Source organism: Alexandromys fortis, unplaced genomic scaffold (assembly GCF_014885135.2).
Source record: "Alexandromys fortis isolate MF-2015 unplaced genomic scaffold, M_Fortis_MF-2015_v1.1 scaffold_56, whole genome shotgun sequence".
NCBI classification, from domain to species: domain Eukaryota; kingdom Metazoa; phylum Chordata; class Mammalia; order Rodentia; family Cricetidae; genus Alexandromys; species Alexandromys fortis.
The window spans coordinates 6,581,701-6,600,084 of NW_026067935.1; the positions used below are offsets into that span (position 1 = coordinate 6,581,701).

General features: G+C 45.0%; 1 protein-coding gene across 14 annotated transcripts in view; it reads left to right on the plus strand.

The window, feature by feature from the left end:
- Positions 1-18,384, plus strand: part of Pitpnm2 (phosphatidylinositol transfer protein membrane associated 2) — a 139,433-nt gene that overhangs the window by 90,516 nt on the left and 30,533 nt on the right. For 12 of the 14 annotated variants that reach the window (XM_050146338.1, XM_050146341.1, XM_050146350.1 and 9 more), the window contains one exon: positions 8,437-8,613. The exons of 1 other annotated variant lie outside the window; for it this stretch is intronic. In XM_050146338.1, the coding sequence (XP_050002295.1) occupies positions 8,536-8,613 (78 nt within the window). In that variant the 5' untranslated portion in view covers positions 8,437-8,535. The remainder of the gene's footprint in view (positions 1-8,436; positions 8,614-18,384) is intronic. One more of the 14 variants, XM_050146339.1, reaches the window with a different exon arrangement.

Below are 18,384 nucleotides of genomic sequence, written 5' to 3' on the forward strand. Positions count from 1 at the left end.
TCCCTGTGCCAATGCGTTCAAGTGTATTTCCCACTTTCTCTTCTATGAGGTTCAGTGTGGCTAGCTTTATGTTGAGGTCTTTGATCCATTTGGACTTGAGTTTTGTGCATGGTGATAGATATGGGTCTATTTTCATTCTTCTGCATGTTGATATCCAGTTATGCCAGCACCATTTGTTAAATATGCTTTCTTTTTTCCATTTGATTATTTTTTGCTTCTTTGTCAAAAATCAGGTGTTCGAAGATGTGTGGATTTATATCCGGGTCTTCTATTCGGTTCCATTGGTCCTCCTGTCTGTTTTTATGCCAATACCAGGCTGTTTTCAGTACTGTAGCTCTGTAGTAGAGTTTGAAGTCAGGGATTGTGATGGCTCCAGAAGTTCTTTTATTGTACAGGATTGTTTTGGCTATCCTGGGTTTTTTCTTTTCCATATGAAGTTGAGTACTGTTCTTTCGAGATCTGTGGAGAATTTTGCTGGGGGATTTTGCTGGGCATTGCGTTGAATCTGTAGATTGCTTGGGGGGTTTTGAGCTGAAAATCAGGGCTGGGGTATGACCCAGTAGCAGAGCAGCTGCCTGGCATGTGCAATCCGAGTCTGAGCACATTATCAGCTTTGTGTTAGCATACATGTGACCCCACATATTTAAGATATACTTGACTTTAGCCAAAGACACATCTGTATTATTCAGGGTTCTCTAGAGGAACAGAACGGATAGAATGATTCTATTTATATTAAAACGGAATTTATTTGAGTGGCTTACAGACTGTGGTTCAGCTATTCCAACAGTGACTGCCTCCCAAGGGAAAAACCAAGAATCCGGTAGTTGTTCAGGCCTCGAGGATAGTTGTCTCAGCTGGTCTTCAGTTTTCACCAGAATCCCAAAGAAATAGATAGACTCTAATGCCAGTGAAGAGATGCAGTGGGATAGAAGGACTTGCCAGCAAGGCTGAGGAGGAGGGCAAGAAGGCAGAAGACAAAAGCTTCCTTCTTCCATGTCCTTTTATGTGGGCTACCACCAGGAGTAACCCATATTTAGGATGTAATTTTCTGACCTCAAATAACCCAGATTTAGGGTGAGTCTTCCCACCTCAGATGATCCAATCAAGAAAGCCCAACAGGGGTCTACTGATGGGGGAAGGTAATTGGTTAATTATAATAAACCAACTGCTTGGCCTCATAGCTTAGAACATAGGTGGGTGGAATAAACAGAATAGGATGCTGGGCGGAAGAGGAAGTGAGGTCAGACTCTGCGCTGCTTCCAGAGGGACTGGACAGCCGCCATGCTCTGCTCTCCCAGGCAGCTGCAACCCACCATGGACTTAGGCTAGAATCTTCCCGGTAAGCGCACCTTGGGGTGCTTACACACATCATTAGAAATGGGCTAGTCCAGGTGCGAGAATTAGCCTGTAAGGGCTAGAGTTCATGGGCCAAGCAGTTTTTAAATGGATACAGTTTGTGTGTTGTTATTTCGGGCATAAGCTAGCCAAGCGGCCGGGGTGTTGGGGACGCAGCCCCTCCGCTCTTATTTCAACAGTCTACCACACTGCTTGGGCTTTAGCTGATTCAGGTTGACAGCCACAACTAAACATCACATTATTTGCATATATCTAAAAAAAATGGGGAAGAATTGCTAAACTTCAGAAAGATATTTTCTTCATTTTATTAACAGTCCTCAGAAGGTTAAAGGAAAAAGGCTTTTTAAAAATAGCTTTTTTGAGATGCAGTTCAAACATCCATTCCATTAATGCATTTAAAATTGCTATTCAATGTTCTCAGCATATAATATTTGGAACTTGTAGATTATGATAGAGGGTATGTAACAGAAAAGTTTCATTTTAAAGGGTTGAGCTATAGCTCTGTGGCATGTAGCACGAAGAATAAACACCGAGAGACAGATATTGGGGTTCAAGCTGAAGATCAGAAGAGCAAAGCAGCCACATCAAGACCTTACCTCTACCAAGACTCAGACAAATAAAGGCAGATCTGGCAATGCTCTCCACCAGCTTCAGACTCCACGTTCCACTCAGTTACTGTCTCTTTTCTTTGTATGCCTCTCTCCATCCAGCCAGATCACTCCCGTCTCCACCTCCCTAGTGCTGGGATTAAAGGCGTGGGATCCCAAGAACTTGGATCACCTTTGTGTGAGTTCTGTTTCTCTTTTAGACAGATTCAGTCTTGTATAGCCCAGGGTGGCCTTGAACTCACAGAGAACCACCTGCCTCTGCCTCCCACATCCTGGGATTAAAGGTGTGTGCTGTCACTCCCTGGCCTACTGACTGCTTTGCCACTACATTTCCCCGCCTTTTTTTTTTTTTGTCTAAAATAAAAAAGGCTATAGGAAATATAAGAAAAACTATATATAATAAGTGCAATAACTATATACAATATATACAGGCAATAAATACATCAACAATGTCTATCTAGTACATTTGCATTTGACAAATTCAGAGAAAATACACCATATCCATCCTATCTTGGTGAGTCCAAAGTCTTGTACCTAATTTTCTTTCTATCATAACTTGCTTCCTACATCTGGTAAACAAGGAAAACTATAACTATCTAGTCTTTAACTCCCTCAGAGACACAAGAAGAAAAATATTATTAACTGAGTAAGCAGGAAGTGCAAGTAAGTGACTTTCAAAACATGTGAGAAACGACAGAAACAGCTGGCTGCCTGGACAGTCACCCAAAATTCCTTTGCAATGTTGGGACATCCATCTTTGGCCTACAGGCCTAGAATATCTGACAGACTTTTCTGTGAAGCAGGATATTCTGAAGGGCTGTCTCTCCTTGTCTTGACAATGTTTGACAGTCACTTTCTTTTGTGTCCTGCTTGTCCAATTAGGATAGCATACTGTCAGCATTTTCTTGCCCAGTGACTTACTTTTTCCACAAAGAAAGCAAACTCCATGTGGAGTTTCTTCGATGCCCATCATCTTCTCTAAAGTAGATTGTTGCTGCCAGGGGTAGACAGGTCTTATTGTCATTAAAAAAAGAAAAGAACCTTTGTTATTAAACTATCTTAAACGTCATATTCTGTAGATCCCTGAAGTGTCTGAAGATGACCTAATGTGACTACAAGTTTAATTATACTAGGTGACTAACTACTAACTTGCATTTCCTTGTTATTCTAAACAGTTGGTAATAATAATTTTCAAGGAGTAGAAATTTGCATTACATTGTTAAATGAGTTGTATAGGTACAATACTGTGAACAAGAGTAGAAATGTAAGTACAGTATGTTCTAACATAATTAATCTCAAATTTGTATCAGTACACAAAATTGGTATACAATATACAAAATCCAATCCAATATAAAACATTTAAAACTAGTGATTGCTTTTTAAAAGTAGATTCATCTGTGAGTTCGAGGCCAGCCTGGTCTACAAGAGCTAGGTCCAGGCAAGTTAGGGCACAGAGAAACCCTGTCTTTAAATAAATAAATAAATAAATAAATAAATAAATAAATAAATAAATAATAGTAAATTTAACAATCTACCTTTCATCTTATCTATATCCTCCCTTATTTCTTTTCAGAGTAGATTCAATAATCCACCATTTTGGCTGGGCGATGGTGGCGCATGCCTTTAATCCCAGCACTCGGGAGGCAGAGGCAGGTGGATCTCTGTGAGTTCTAGACCAGCCTGGTCTACAAGAGCTAGTTCCAGGACAGGTTCCAAAGCCACAGAGAAACCCTGTATCGAAAAATTAAAAAAAAAAAATCCACCATTTTATTCTATCATATCTGTATCCCCCCTTTTTTCTTTTCAAAACAAGAACTCTGAATCTGTTCTCCTTCGGTCGACTTTCCTCCTGGCCTTAACCAATAACAACTAACTTGTAATCAATCCCCATAAACAATGGCAAATATCCATAACTCATTGAACAACCAAAAACCACCCACCCTACCTCTTGGGAATGTGGGTGTCATATTCTTAAATCTACTTCCTGCTGTCTGGGGGCAATGGTATCTGTAGAGGATCCTGAAAAGAAAAATTTGGGTCAATTGTCAAGTCCTGGGAGAGGTGGCTGTTTCATTTGCTGTCCAGTCTCTGCATAATGGGAAAGTGCAGGCTTGTCTCAGGTCCTGGCTAGAGTAGTCAGTGAGGCTGGATCATCTCAGCTAGCCACCTCAAAATTGTTCTGAGCAGTTTGTAGTCCAAAGCCGTCCTTTAGGTGGTGTTTTTCAGCTTAGTGGTGTTATCATAGTCCTGGAGGAATTGTCATTGTGGGGCTCCATCCTCATGGAGATTTCAAAGGTCACTGTTAGGCGTGCTCATGGTTCACTGCAGAAAACTGATAGAGCCTCAAACCTGAAATCATGTACAGGAAGGCAGATAAAACCTTTTTCTAGAATTAGTTACTACTCTAGATGACCATTAATATCATGACAAAAAAGTAGAATATATATATGTGTTAATCTTATAAAACTTATAACTTAAGAAAAGCTGTTAAAGAGTCAGTATAAAACCAAAGGATTATGAGATTAGTAGTAATAAAATAGTCCTTAAATATTTTTTTTCTTCTGTCCCATATCAGGTGGTTCTTCTGACATGAGACAGAGATTTTAGGTTTCACTTTATTAAGCATTCTTGGGTTTAGAGAAGGAGAGCCACACGCCTACTCCAAAGCCAGCTTTAATCTTTACCTGGACTGGGATGGCAACAAGACCATTTGCATATATGTCTGTAGACAATAGCAGAAACAAACATTTGGGAAAATTTATCAAATTTTATCCTGATGGAAATGTGATATATCAATAGGCCAATTTGCTCTTTTTCTTCAGACATTTTTTTGTGGATGATTTGTCCTTTTTCTTCAGAGGTCTCATTTGTCCAGTGATCTTCAGATCCTTAGCTGGATACCTTTATTCCTGAAAAGACAGAAACAAAACCCTTCCCCATTTCTAATTTTGGAGAGATTCTCTTTTGGCAAGTTATATTGATCAATTGAAAACCACTTGTTAGTTTTATAGGTTAGTTTATATTACATGGCCATGCTGTTTGATGAACTAACGTCTCTTCTAGTTAAGAGGTATCTTAACTAAGTGGTGCTCACCTTTAATCCCAGCAGTCGGGAAGCAGAGGCAGGTGGATCTCTGTGAGATCGAGGCCAGCCAGGTATGCAAGAACTAGTTTTTAGGACAGGTTCCAAAGCTACAGAGAAACCTTGTCTCTAAATGCGCCCCCCCTCAAAAAAAATAGAAAAGATGTGTCTCTTGTTCAAATCAAATCTTTGAATTTTGATGATATCCATAGCTTTTCTTCTCCTGTGGAAACAAAAGCAAAATCCCTTCCCTAACATAACACATGTCCTGGTTTCCATTCTGAGGTCAGTACATCTTTAAAGTTTATCAACTGATTTAATTCTGTAGTTTTTTTTTTCTCTACTATCCAGTGTCTCTCCGTGGCTGTTGTTCCTTTCTCATTAGCGTTTAGAAAATTCAAAGTTAATAAAGCATTATGCAATCTATTTCTGGGAGTACTTATTATCCCTTTCTGTTTATTTAACATAGCCTTTAGAGTTCGATTTGATCTTTATATAACTGCCTGGCCTGTAAGATTATGTGATATACCTGTAATATGCTTTGTATTATAATAAAAAAAACTGTTTCATTTTTAGAGACATATGCTGGAGCATTGTCTGTTTGTATTTGTGCAGGTTTACCTGTGATGCTCATAACTTCTAGCAAATGTGCGATTACCGAATCAGCCTTTTCCAAACTCAAAGCAGTTGCCCCTAGATTTCAGGGACTCACCTTTGGTCATCCGGCTTGCATCATTATGCAGCAAATGCCTTTGCCCACTGAGCAACCTTGTCCATCCAAAGTGATCCTTTTGTTACAATTCATGGGCTGTCATATGCACACAGAGTCCACAGCTTGTATTCTTTTTGAAGATTTATTTTCATAACTTGTGTGTGTATGTGTATTCATGTATGCACATAAGTACAGATGCTCACAGAAGGTATAAGACCCCCAAAGCTGGAGTTATAGCTGTGAGCTCTCTGACACAGGTACTAGGAACCAACCTCAGGTCCTCTGTAAGAGAATCAAGTGTTGTTAACCACTGAGCTCTTGGTTGTCTATTCTGTATGATGAATATATGATGGCACATGCACCACATCATATGAAGCAGTTTACCTAGCCTAAAAAAAGTCTGTATTTGACTCTTCATCCCACACTAATTTCTTTATGTAACGAACCAACTTCTGTACTGTGAAAGTTGAGGCAGTTACATTTCTACCTTCATTCTTCCACTCCCAGTTTTTGTTAATTACATTATTGTTTGTATACATTATTGATGTTACATATGTTACTTCAGTAACTATAATTGCCAAAGTTTCAAAGTTACTTTGTTTACATCATGATTTTGCATGGATGAATTTACAATTTTATCTTTTAATTTGTTGGGTTTTAATACCCGATAACATTTTTAAAGAAGTTATCCATGTCTAAGCCTCCAAATTCAATATTTCAGAGTATTTGCTGATCACACATAAATGACTGTTTAGCTGGGTATGAAGTTCTGATTCCTAAGTTCTGCCTCTTAAAGCTCTGCAGATATTACTGCACAAGCTTCTAAAACTGTGTTATGAAGTCTGATTCTCTCCAATCTTTCTCTCTGCACCTCCTACTTATACTTCTTTTTACCTATCCTTTAAAGTCAGTGAATTTTTCAGAATATGTTTTACTATTATTTTTAGTATCAGTTTTTTTTTCACTAGCAGATAGAATAGAATGTAAGCTAATCTGTAGGGTTAGGCCTTAGTTTATAATTCATTTATTATCTTGTTACATTTAAGAAATCTTAGAGGCTCTGGAGAAGACTCAGAGGGTAAAGCGCTTGCTGTGCAAGCATAAGGACCTACATTCAGATCCCAGCACCCACATAAACGCCAGATCTAACTGCATGCAACTATTTTCAGTTTTGGTGAAGTGGGGAGAGACAAGGAGATCCTGAGGGGTCACCCTTCAGTCACTACCATCAAAATAGTGAGCTCCAGGTTCAATGAGATACACTGTCTCAAATACTAGAGGGAGGTACAGAGGAAGACACCTGACATTGACCTCAGGCTCCATGTGTGCACACATACACATAAACAATTTAATTGCTTATGAAGAAAGCTTTTGTGATCTATTTCAGTGCATAGGTCCCCTGTTATTATCTTATTTTACTCCAGGTGTACTCTAGTTACATGTGTGTTCACGTTTCTGTTGCTTCCATAGCTGCATTTTTGCCTTATTCTCCAGTTGACTTTGAGTGAGTTCCTCTAGTCCTCCCACACCTCTCGCTGTTCATGTTGTGTTTTGCCTATCCATGATTTCATGTACCTCTTTTAAAAACATGAGCCATATTTTTTCTTTCCTATTCCCCTGATCTCAACTAGCTTATTTTTCATCTCTCTTTATTGTTGAGAAGTCCCACTGAGTCTCATAGGCTCTCTTAAGTAGCACATATACTAAGTTTGTTTCTTTTTTGCCTTCCCTCATAGCCCTTGTCCCAGGAGCCTCACAGCCAGGATACAGTGTTAAGTTCTGCAGTTAGATCCCACAGGGAATGACAAACTGTGGTCTCCTGTTCGCTCTGTTGCTGTTGGTCACTGTACACTCGGTGGGAACAGTGCTGAGCTATTTGTCCCCTCCTACTGTCTAAGCCTCTGGCGGCCTACCTGCTTGCCTCTGTAGTTCCTTGCAGACAGAACGCAGTCCCTGTACTTCACACAGCCTCAGATGGAGGTGCAGCCTTGGCCTCCATTGTCTGACAGTCCTCAGAATGCTCTGTGGCTAAGCTTTGCTCCTGGTTTGTGGGAGCCACCCAGAAGCCTCTGCCTTAGTGTCAGTCAGTACTGTGTCTCTGTCCTGGAGTTGCAGTGTGGAAGGGTGGACACTCTCTGCATGGTAACAGCTCACCTGGGAGCTTGTCTTCAGAGAGAATGTCATTATGTACTTGTTTTAGATGTATATTCAGAGAGCCTCTGAAAGCCAAGAGACTAGTGATGTCTGTAGGCTCCAAGATTTCATCCGGGGACATCTTTGAGGGGCTGAGACCCTGAAGGAATATGCTTTGTCTAGCCTGCAGATCCTGCTGTGACCCTAGACATAAAACCTGCAGCCCCTACTGAACAGTAGTGAACCTCTAAGGAACAGCTACCGATGCCTGTTCAGGGAGCAGGCTAACCCTTTACTTCCTGGAGGCTGTTGATGAGAGAGTTCACTAACCTCTCATTTAGTCCTTCCAAGAGCTCTTGAAGATTAGCAAACAGGGAAGAGTGGGTCAGAGAGGCTAGGAATTCACTCCAGGTCACTGTTGGCTTGAGAGGGTTGAGATGAGAATTCTAGCTTCAGGTCTAGACTTCGACTTTCCTGTTAGCATGTCCACCAGACATTGCGGGAAGTGACTCTCCTGTCCTCTCTGTCTCTCTCTGTCTCTCAAGGGTCCTCAGTGAATTCTGCCATGTTTATTTAAGGAATCTTGCCTAGGAAGTCCCCACAAGCACGCAATTCCCTGCCGCCAGGAAGGCGTGGATTCCAAGATGATCATAAAGGAATACCGGATTCCCCTGCCAATGACCGTGGAGGAATACCGCATTGCCCAGCTATACATGATACAGGTAAGTCCAGAGAGGTGGCTGGACCAGGTTAAGTTGGATGGATTCCAGTGTACACTAGTAGGTACTGTTCAAGTCTGTGAAGTGCTGCATCTTGGCATACTGGGTTCTCGTGGGATCAGAGTATCTTGCCACCACTATACTCCTGCTCCCATACGAATATCTGCTTTGCGTTACCATCCGTCACCTTGCATCCGCTCTTATTTCAGGTGTCAGCCCAGGCTGCTGTCACAAATTACCCTGCCCTTTGGCTTAAGCATCAGGGACTATTCCTTGCTGCTTTGAAGGCTGCTTCCTAGATCAAGGATGGGCAGGGCAAGATTTTGATGGGAATTGTCTTCCTGAGTTTCACATGTCCACACATCAGGGAGGGCACGTGACAGCAGTCTTTCTTCTACTAATAAGTATATTATCCCAGTCCCTTGACCCCAAATAAATCTAAGTTATTCCCAGATGCCTCCATAGATTATCACACTGGGAGTTGGAGCTTCGTTGTAGGGACCAGAGGAGACCCGTTTGGTCCCAACACCTCATTTAAGATGGGGGCATGTGAGGCAGGGGAGACTAATAAGTTGTGCAGGAGCACACAGCCTGGCTTCTGATTTCTGGCTCCCAGGGTCTGATGGGAGAATGGGATGTATCATGTCCACTCCAGGAAACACCCTGGACTCTCCTCAGTGCCTGAGCAGCTGAGAACACAGACCCCAATCTCTATGTTCATTTCAGATCCTTCTAGCCCAGATGTCAGACTTGCCCACTTCCCACACTGCTGGGTACTGACTGAGTCCTTGCTCTGCAGAGCTTTCCACCCTAGCTCTGCAGCTACCCTTCTCCCTCACCAACCTTGCAGTTCTTCCTCCATGCCAAGGGTCCAGAGCTTCTACCTTGATTATAAGCTGTCTCTTGGCTTGGCTCTGGCTTTTCTGGATAAAATGAAGTCTCTTGTTCCTGTTACCCACTGGGCCCTGTATCTGACAGGCTTCTTTGCATCACCCTGAACCCTCAGTATGGAGGGCTGGCAGCAGGACATATAGTCCTCAGGGCTTTCACCTCCAACCTTGTTTGTTTGTTTTTATTTTTCAAGACAGGATTTCTCTGTGTAACAGCCCTGGCTTGCTAGGCTGTAGGCCAGGATGGCCTCAAACTTACAGAGATCTGCCTGCCTCTGCCTCCCAATTAAAGGTATACACGACACCTCCGTACCCGGCTTCTCCCACCGGGTTTCTGAGGGGCTTGCACCTTCCGCCCAGAGGCTCAGTACCTGTCTAAGAGGAGCTTGAAGCCACTAGAGTTTAGCCAGCTCCCACAGGAGTGCTTCGGCTGGGAAAGAGCAGGAAGTGCCCCCAGCCTCTCCAGGGGACTGTTTGCTCTGAGCTGCTTCAGAAGCGCCACTCAATTCCCTCTTGAACCACTTACCCCTTAATTATTTCTAGAGAGCAGGGAGAAGAAGAGCTTAAATCAGGCCCCAGCTCTGAGCACTCTGGAAATAGCTCAGTCTGTTCAAGGACCAGACTCATCTGCTCATGCTGCCATTTGTCCTGCGCCCTTTAGTTCCCTTCGCAGCAGGCCACGGCAGTACAGCCCCATTGGCTCCCGGGTTGGACACCCAGGGTCCAGGAGCATGACCTCCAGCCTCTGGAGTGCCCCAAGGTATTTCTCAAGCATGGAGTCATAGTTACTCAGCCCCTCTAAATACCTCATTTCCCAGCATCAGTCCTTAGCTTCCAGTCAATTCAATTATGCAGTGACCCACGTCATCTGTGTGATATTCAGATCTGTATCCAGACCACACAGTCCATTGACCAATTTGTACAATGTCTTTTGGTGAATGTTGATTTGCTAGCTGAAACTGAGTAAATAGAAGCGCCTCCCACCTTGTCGGTCATGTGTGTCTACACCCTAACAAGTGCCTACACCCCCACAAGTGCCCTCTGCTGCTGTGAGCTTCTAGTGCCTTTCCCTGTGCCCCTTCCAGTGAGCAAGTGGGTATGCAAAAGATAGAATGGTGAGCAAGCCAGATGTTGCCAGGAGAGGGGTTTCTGGGCCAAGTGGCCATATCCAGAGGGAGGCTAAGGAACATGGTTAGCATATACATATATATGTGTGTGCGTGCGTGCACACAGATATGCACACATGGATCTACATGACATGCACAGTCCCACTCCAGTCCCCATCAGCTTGAGAGGTCCACAGAGGTATGATTTACCTCTCTGTAAGCTTTCCTGGCCACTGTAGCCCCTTTAAAGCCAGGCTTCCTGGTTGTCTTCCAGCCTTTCCTCATGCTCCACAGTGGCAGAAAGGCAGGGAGAGTTGAGTCCCTGAGTAGCAAAGGCTGTGTCATCTGTTTTAAGCAGAAATCCCATGGTTCCATCTTGATATCAGGGACCCCAGAGCCAGTATATGTAGCTTGTCTAGAGGTTGAGGTGCGATCTGTTTCCAGACAATAGCACAGCTAAGTATCTTGCTCTGTAGGAGGAAATGTAGACTGTCCCAGATGAACCTGGCTCTGGGGAACAAGCAAGTGATTCTCCCCGGCTCTCACTTACTGTTTATTTTGGGTTTTTGTTTGTTTGTTGTTTTTGCTTTGTTTTGTGGTTTTTTTTTTTTTTAGACAGGTTTCTTTATGTAATAGTCCTGGTTGTCCTATAGACCAGGCTGGCCTTGAACTCACATATCTGCTTGCCCCTGCCTCCTGAGTGCTAGGATTAAAGCATGTGCCACAATACCCATCTTGTTTTTGGTTGTTTTGTTATTTTGTTTGTTTGGTTGGTTTTTTGAAATGGTTTCTCTGCATAGACTTGGCTGTCCTGGAACTCACTCGCATCTGCCTCCTGAGTACTAGGATTAAAGTCATGCACCATCATGCCTGGCCCCTCAATTTCTTATATAAACTAGTTTTTTAAATGGCATTGCTCTGAAAGGGCTCTCAAAAGTAACTTTCCTTTTCCAACCTGGGCTAGTTCACCCCTCCTTAGGCAACCTGATGGTCCCCCACTCCTGGATGCCAGCCTTAGTGTGGACACCGATTGTCATAGCACACTACAGCCCAGAATTCCTGGACTCAAGGGAACCTCCTGTCTTAGTTTCCTGAGTAGCTGGGACTACAGGTGTGAGCCACCACTCCCAGCAAAAGTAACTTTCATGTTTGCAGATGGGAAAATTGAGCCAAATGTGAAACTTAGCTCCCCCAGCTCCCTGGAGACATGTCTGGTCCTTAAAGGCTTTGGGCTTCTGGTGGGGTCAGGAAGAATCCACTCCCAGCCTCAGAGATTAGGGAGTATATGGCAGATAGGAGTACAGAAGACAGTGGGGAAGACAAGGAGCCCTGCTCATCCAGAACAGGGAGGGCGGCACCCTAGGAGGCCTGCCTTGCCCACCCTGTCCTATAGCCTCTCCAAGATGATTCTAGTTGGAAGAGATGTGAGCTTGTTAGCAGGCCTGAGAGCAGTGGTTCAACAAGAGGCCAGCTCAGACAGTTCAGATGTGGGGGCTGAAACCTGGGTGCCTGTGTCCTTCCTGTTCCTGATCCACCCACTCACAGCCAGATTTCTATCTCATGTGACCGATAGATCGTTTCTGTACCCAGCATTCTCTGCTACTACAGGACCTGTGGGTGCCTCTTTCCTAGCCCCTGCCCCTGTCTGCTTCTCTGTTCACTCCCTCTGCGCCTGCTCTGGGCTTTGTCTTCTGTGCCTCAGAACCCAGAGTTCCTGAGGGCCCGTGCCACTGCAGGGTAAGCATATGTCACAGTCACAGGATATACCCGGATGTGTGCACAGCTCACTGTATGCCAGTCATGCCACAGTAACACAGTGTTCTGTCCCCACCTGTGTGGAGACAATTTCAGGGGAGAGTGTAGATGTATGTGTCAAATGAGAGCCAGGCAGGAGTAGCAAGAGCTAAGAAATGGGAGACAGGTCTAGGCACACCCCAGGCAGATGCTGTAGGAGGCAGCATGTTCCTTCCGTGAAGGGCCTTTGGAGACAGCTGAGTGAATAGCAAAGAGGCTCATTTGGCAGTAGCTGGAACAGGTTGTAGAAACGACCAAGCTGGTGAGTCAGAACCATTCACCTGCCTGAGCAAGTTCTGTACCGGGGAGTCAAGGCCAGCAGAAACCACTGCAGTACTCATGCTGTCCTCTAGGGGGTGCTAAGCAAGACCTTGCTGGCTGGAGGCTGGGGTGCGTGGTGGCCAGATGGGCTTGGTCAGTACCGTGGACAGCTCTGAGCGCAGCTGCTGGGGAGGGGTTCTCATTTTGCAGCCTTCCTTCAGAGGTCCCATGGAGATTTGGTGACTATTTGCCAACTCAAGGTTCCAAGGGTGGGCAGCACTACATACTATTTAGGAATGGCCATGGGCAGGGATGTGGTAGTGGCTTCCTGTGTGGGCAGAGCATAGGGAGGCTGAGGAGAGCTTGTTTCTCTGGTATGGCTAAGCCACAGCTTTATGAGGGCTTGTTGCTCCCTTCATTACTGTGGCCAGTGGGACCCCGGGATCAGCCTGTAGAGGACTGGCTTAGCTGGGAGACACCACCTCCAGAGTGCCTGGTGCTTGTGAGGACTAGATCCCACATGTCCCTTCCACAGTCACACTCCACCCCCAGGACTCAAATGCTCATATAACTAGCGGGCATACTGTGGGTGGTAAGGCCAGAATGGTGTGGCCCGCCCATAGAGTCACCGCCACTGGGGAAAAGCCTGTGTGGCTGTGCAGGTAGCACAAGGACCACTCCAGGAGGCGAAGCACTTCCCTATTAGGCAGGGGAGGGATCAACAGTCAGTGTTTCTCTGACAGACAGGCTGAAGGTTAACCACAGGAGGTCATCAATAAAACTACCTAGCTAGGTGAGTAGTGCCCAACCCCAGTTCCTATTCATATACAACCTCAAGAGTACGACCTCATCTAGACTCGGGCCTGTGTATATATAATTAGTTAAGACTTTTGAGATAAGATCATCTTGGATTTAGGTCCTACCCCAGGTTGACTAACTGTTGTCCTATAAGAAGAGGAAAGGACACAACAGCTCAGGGAGGAGGCAGGCAGGATAGGATGAGAGAGGCAGCAGTACCGCAGAGGTTAGAAGGGTGGGATGGTGTCCCTAGAGCCTGAGGAGGAGAGCATGCTGGCCACTCTGACAGGCAGCTTGGAGGTGGCTCGAGCCTAGATGTGCTTCAGTGAACAGGGTGAGTGCTGTGTGGGTCTATATGGAAGAGCCTTCCCTGCCCCTGCTGTTTTTTCAGTTTTTCCTGACTCTCTGCACCCTGTCTCCACTCTGAGAGACCTCTGAGGTTCCCCAACCCCTGTAACTGGCCCATCTCCTCTTTAAACTTCTCAGCAGACAAGTGTATTAGCCTCCTGGTGCCGTACAAAGAACCACACATACTAGCTGGCCTCAAACAGCAGAAATGGACCCTTGGATCTGCTCAGACAGTCACCACTGTCTTAGCTCCCACCTTACTGTCACATAGGTCACTGTAGTGCTGTCCCGTATTCCAGGCCTGCAGTTAACAGCTGCAGGCACAGAGCTGCTGTAAGAGGTAAAACAAGTTGTGCCACAGCACATCCGCTCGCTTCAAACCTAGCTCACAACCCCAAGACCAGTCCATCCATCCTCCCTCCCTGTAGCAGGAGGCCGGCCGCTTGTTTGTGCCCGGCTGCCCAGACTCGAAGTAACCACACAGAAACTATATTAATTAAATCACTGCTTGCCTATTAGCTCTAGCTTCTTATTGGCTAGCTCTTACATCTTAATTTAACCCATTTCCATTATTTTATATTTTACCGTGAGGCTTGTGGCCTACCAGCAAGGTTCCATCTGGCAGTTTGCGTCTTTCTCCTCCGGCGGCTCCATGGTGGCTCCCAGCATTCAGTTTAATCTTCCCCACTTAGCTCTACTCTACCCTATCACAGGCCAAGCCAGCTTCTTTATTCATTAACTAAGAAAAGCAACACATATACAGAAGGACTTCCCACACCACCTCCCTTCCTCTCTTCCTTTCTTCCCTTTTTCCTTTCTTCTAGACACAGTCTCACTATGTACTCTTGGCTAGCTTAGAACTCACCAAGATCCACCTGCCTCTGCCTCCCAAGAGCTGGGATTAAAGCTGTGCCTCCACCCCAGGACATTCCTTCTCCTTTCTAAAGGAGGCTTTAGTCACGCCTGGCCCCGGAGCTGGACACCACGTTGTGTCCTACAGAGGTCAGGCTCTGGGGTGGTTGAAGTGATGAAGTTTGTGTGGGAGGAGCATCCAAGAGTACACATGTATCTGCACATATCAGTATACTGAGCATGTGTGCACATGGACATACGTGCTGCTTGGGAAGCTGACCAAGGATAGCCTTAGCAATGCCATCACGTCACCATGGAAGCATAGTCTGGACTTAAAGTCACACACCAGTGCCTCAAACATAGCATCTATAAAACAGGAAATGGACCTTTCAGACACTGGGAAGGACACATAGAGATGACCTAGGTGTTTTGTGTGTCAGTGTCACCAAGCCCCTTCCCACTCTCCTATTTGGCTCTTTTTAAACCTTAGTGAATACAAGAGGCAAGACTGGGGTTTGTTTGTTGTTAGAGCAGCTTTGTGAGTCCCACACATCTGAAGGGGACAGAATTGTACAGAAGCCACCTTCTGGATGTGATATAGTGTAACATGGATGGCCAGACCTGTTTGTTTGGTTTTTGTCCCGCCCAGTACCCCACAACTGTTTGGCTGCAAAGAAAATCACACAGAGATCTCTATAAGTTATAAAGCTGATTGGCCCATTAGCTCTAGCCTCTCACTGGCTAACTCTCACATCTTGATTAACCCATTTTTCTGACCTATGTTAGCCATGTGGCTCAGTACCTTTTTCCAATGGGGCAGATCACATCCTGCTGCTTCGGTGATCTGGGCAGGAGTGGAAGGAATCAACTTTCTCCTTCCCAGAATTCTCCTGTTTTCATTACATCATTTCTACTTCCTGTCTGGTTTTCCCGCCTATATTTCCTGCCTGGCCAATCAACGTTTATTTAAAACATGATTGACAGAATACAGACAATTCTCCCGCAGTATAGAACTATTATGTATATGGTTGCAGGTGTCCTTGTTTTTATATTGCTGTGGTAAAATCACAACAAGCAACTTAAGGGAGAAAAGGTTGTCTACAGCTCATAGTTCCAGGGTACAGTCCATCCTAGGAGGAAGTCAAGGCTGCAAGAGCTTGAATCACCTACTCACATCTCATCCGCAGCTAAGAGCAGAGAGAAATGAATGCATACGTGCTTAGTGCTCATATAACTTCTGTCCTCATACACAGGGCAGGACCCAAACCTAAGGAGTGGTGCCACCCACAGTGGGCTGAGTCTTCTCACAGTGTTAATGTTAATCAAGACAGCTCCCACAGACATGCCACAAGCCAGGTTGCTCCAGATAAGCTCTCGTTGAGTCTTTCTTTCCAGGATGAGTCTAGATTGTGTCAAGTTCACAATTAAAACTGACTACACAGAGGGTCCATATATTTTCCTATGTTTTGAGTGTATTAAGTGTAGAAATCACAGCCAGGTGGTGGTGGTGCCCGCCTTTAGTCCCAGCACTCAGGAGGCAGAGACAGGCAGATCTCTGTGAGTTTGAGGACAGTCAGGGCTGTTACAGTGAAACTTTGTCTCAAAAAAAAAGAGTAGAAATCACTAGTTTGTATAGTATGGTAACTTTAGTATAGGACATAGTTGTTACCTGTAGAATGTGCCATTGCCCTCTGTCCAGCCCTTGGGAACCAACAATTGGCTTTTGAACTCTGGGTTTGCCTCTTCTGGATATTTTCATTAATGGGATCACATGATTCGCAGCCTTTTGTGTCTGACTTCTGTCACCTAACATGTCCTCAGGGCTCTACCTTTCAGCCAGAATCAGTGTCTTATTCCTCTTTATGGCTGGAGATTGTTCAATGGGATGAATGTACCATGTTTTCCCGTGTGATTTTTGTGTAAGTAGCATCCAGACTCTGTGAGGAAATAGGTTTTCCTCTGCTGTGCCTCTGCCTACCTTTAGACTTCCTATCTATGAGGGACTGCTACACTGTTTCTGCCCCCACTCGCTGTATGTGAGGGCTCCAGTTTCTGCATTAGGCTTGGTGCTTTCTGGCTGGTTTTAGTTTGTGTTTCCTGACTATTTGTGTTGTTAAGCAACCTTCAGGCACTCACTGGCCCTGTGTATGTCTTCTGTGGAGACATGACTGTTCAAGCCTTTGGACCATTTGTGAATGTGTCATTGGTCTGTTGTTGAAATGTAGACATTATTTTTATCTTTTGGATACAAATTCCTAGCATCAGATATTACTGGCAAGTTTTCTCTTGCATTATACAAGCTCTTTTAACTTTCTTTCTGCAAAACACATGTTATCAATTTTCATTAAATCCAGCTTCTCTGTCTTTTGCGATGAATGTTTCTGCTGACTTCCTGCTGAAGGATGCACTTTAGCTTCCCTTGTGGACTATGGAAGTCTTTTCCACCCACTTCTGCCTCATAAGGGACCACCTCCCATCTTCCTTGTAGGCACTATGTCCATTACTCCATGAGTAGACATTGGTCACCCCTAAGATCAGATGAAGCCCCCAGCTGCCTTTTTAAATAATCTTAGCAGTTCCGGTGTTGCATGTATAAACTTTGTCTAATCCAAGCTCATAGACCTATCCCTGCATTTTCTTCTGAGAGTTTTAGTGTTTCTATCAGGGAATGTATTACTGTCAACAGCAGCCAGTGAGAGTCCTGTCCATTATGGAGTTTGTGGCCCTGTGTGATGCTGGGGTCCCTGCCAAAACTTCTGCTGCCTCCTCTGCTTCTCTGTCATTCTAACCAAGTAGGGTCACTGTTGGTTCCTGTTCCTCAGTTTCTCCATCCGTGACTAACATCCTCCCAGTAAGTCTTTGTCTGTTCCCCTCCTCACTCTCTTACACACAGCTCCCTCTTGGCTTAGCTTCCCGAATGCTGAGCGTACAGCTCTGACACACCACATCTGTCTGCAGGCGACTCTAAGAACATTGTCCTGCTGTCTTGCCTAGCAGAGCCCTGAATCCATGGACTCTTGTCTCTGTCTCTGTCTCTCTCTCTCTCTCACACACACACACACACACACACACACATGCTTGTCTCACACATGTGTATAGAAAAGTCACGTGAACATAGACATCCTGACCAACAGCCTCAGTGCTTAAGCCCAGTAATGGGCAACAGTCCTCAGTTTTCCTAATCATAGGCTGATCTCAGAACACACAATTCCACCCCAGCATCCCTGGCTGTCTCTCCAGGCAGCCTGTGCCTGGCCCCAACCCAGACCCTGCTGTGGGCCTCTGCAGTAAAGTAGACAGTAACACTTAAAAGTAGCTATAACACAGCATTGCTCACCTGGGATGCTGAGTCACGTCCAGTAGCTGGAATATTGAGAAGAGTGATAGCCCAAAGCAGGGCATACACGGTCTAGATGGGTTCTGAAGAGAACACTCGGACAACAGCCTGGAGGAGATTGTGAGTTGTGTGTATTCCTGTATATACATGGTATCTGCCAGCACCACTTCAGGCATGGCTGCCCCCACTCTTACAGATCAGTAGTCTAGGACCAGGCCCACCCAACAGGAGGGGATGCGTGTGTGGTCCCTGAGATTCAAGCTATCTCAGCTTCTTCCTTTCTGTCTCCACACTGTCCCAAGTGTCTGTAGTCTGGTAGTCAACTATCACCTTGAGTGAGCTGCACCCAGTACCCTGTGTCTCGGTTTCCTCACTTACAGAATGTGGA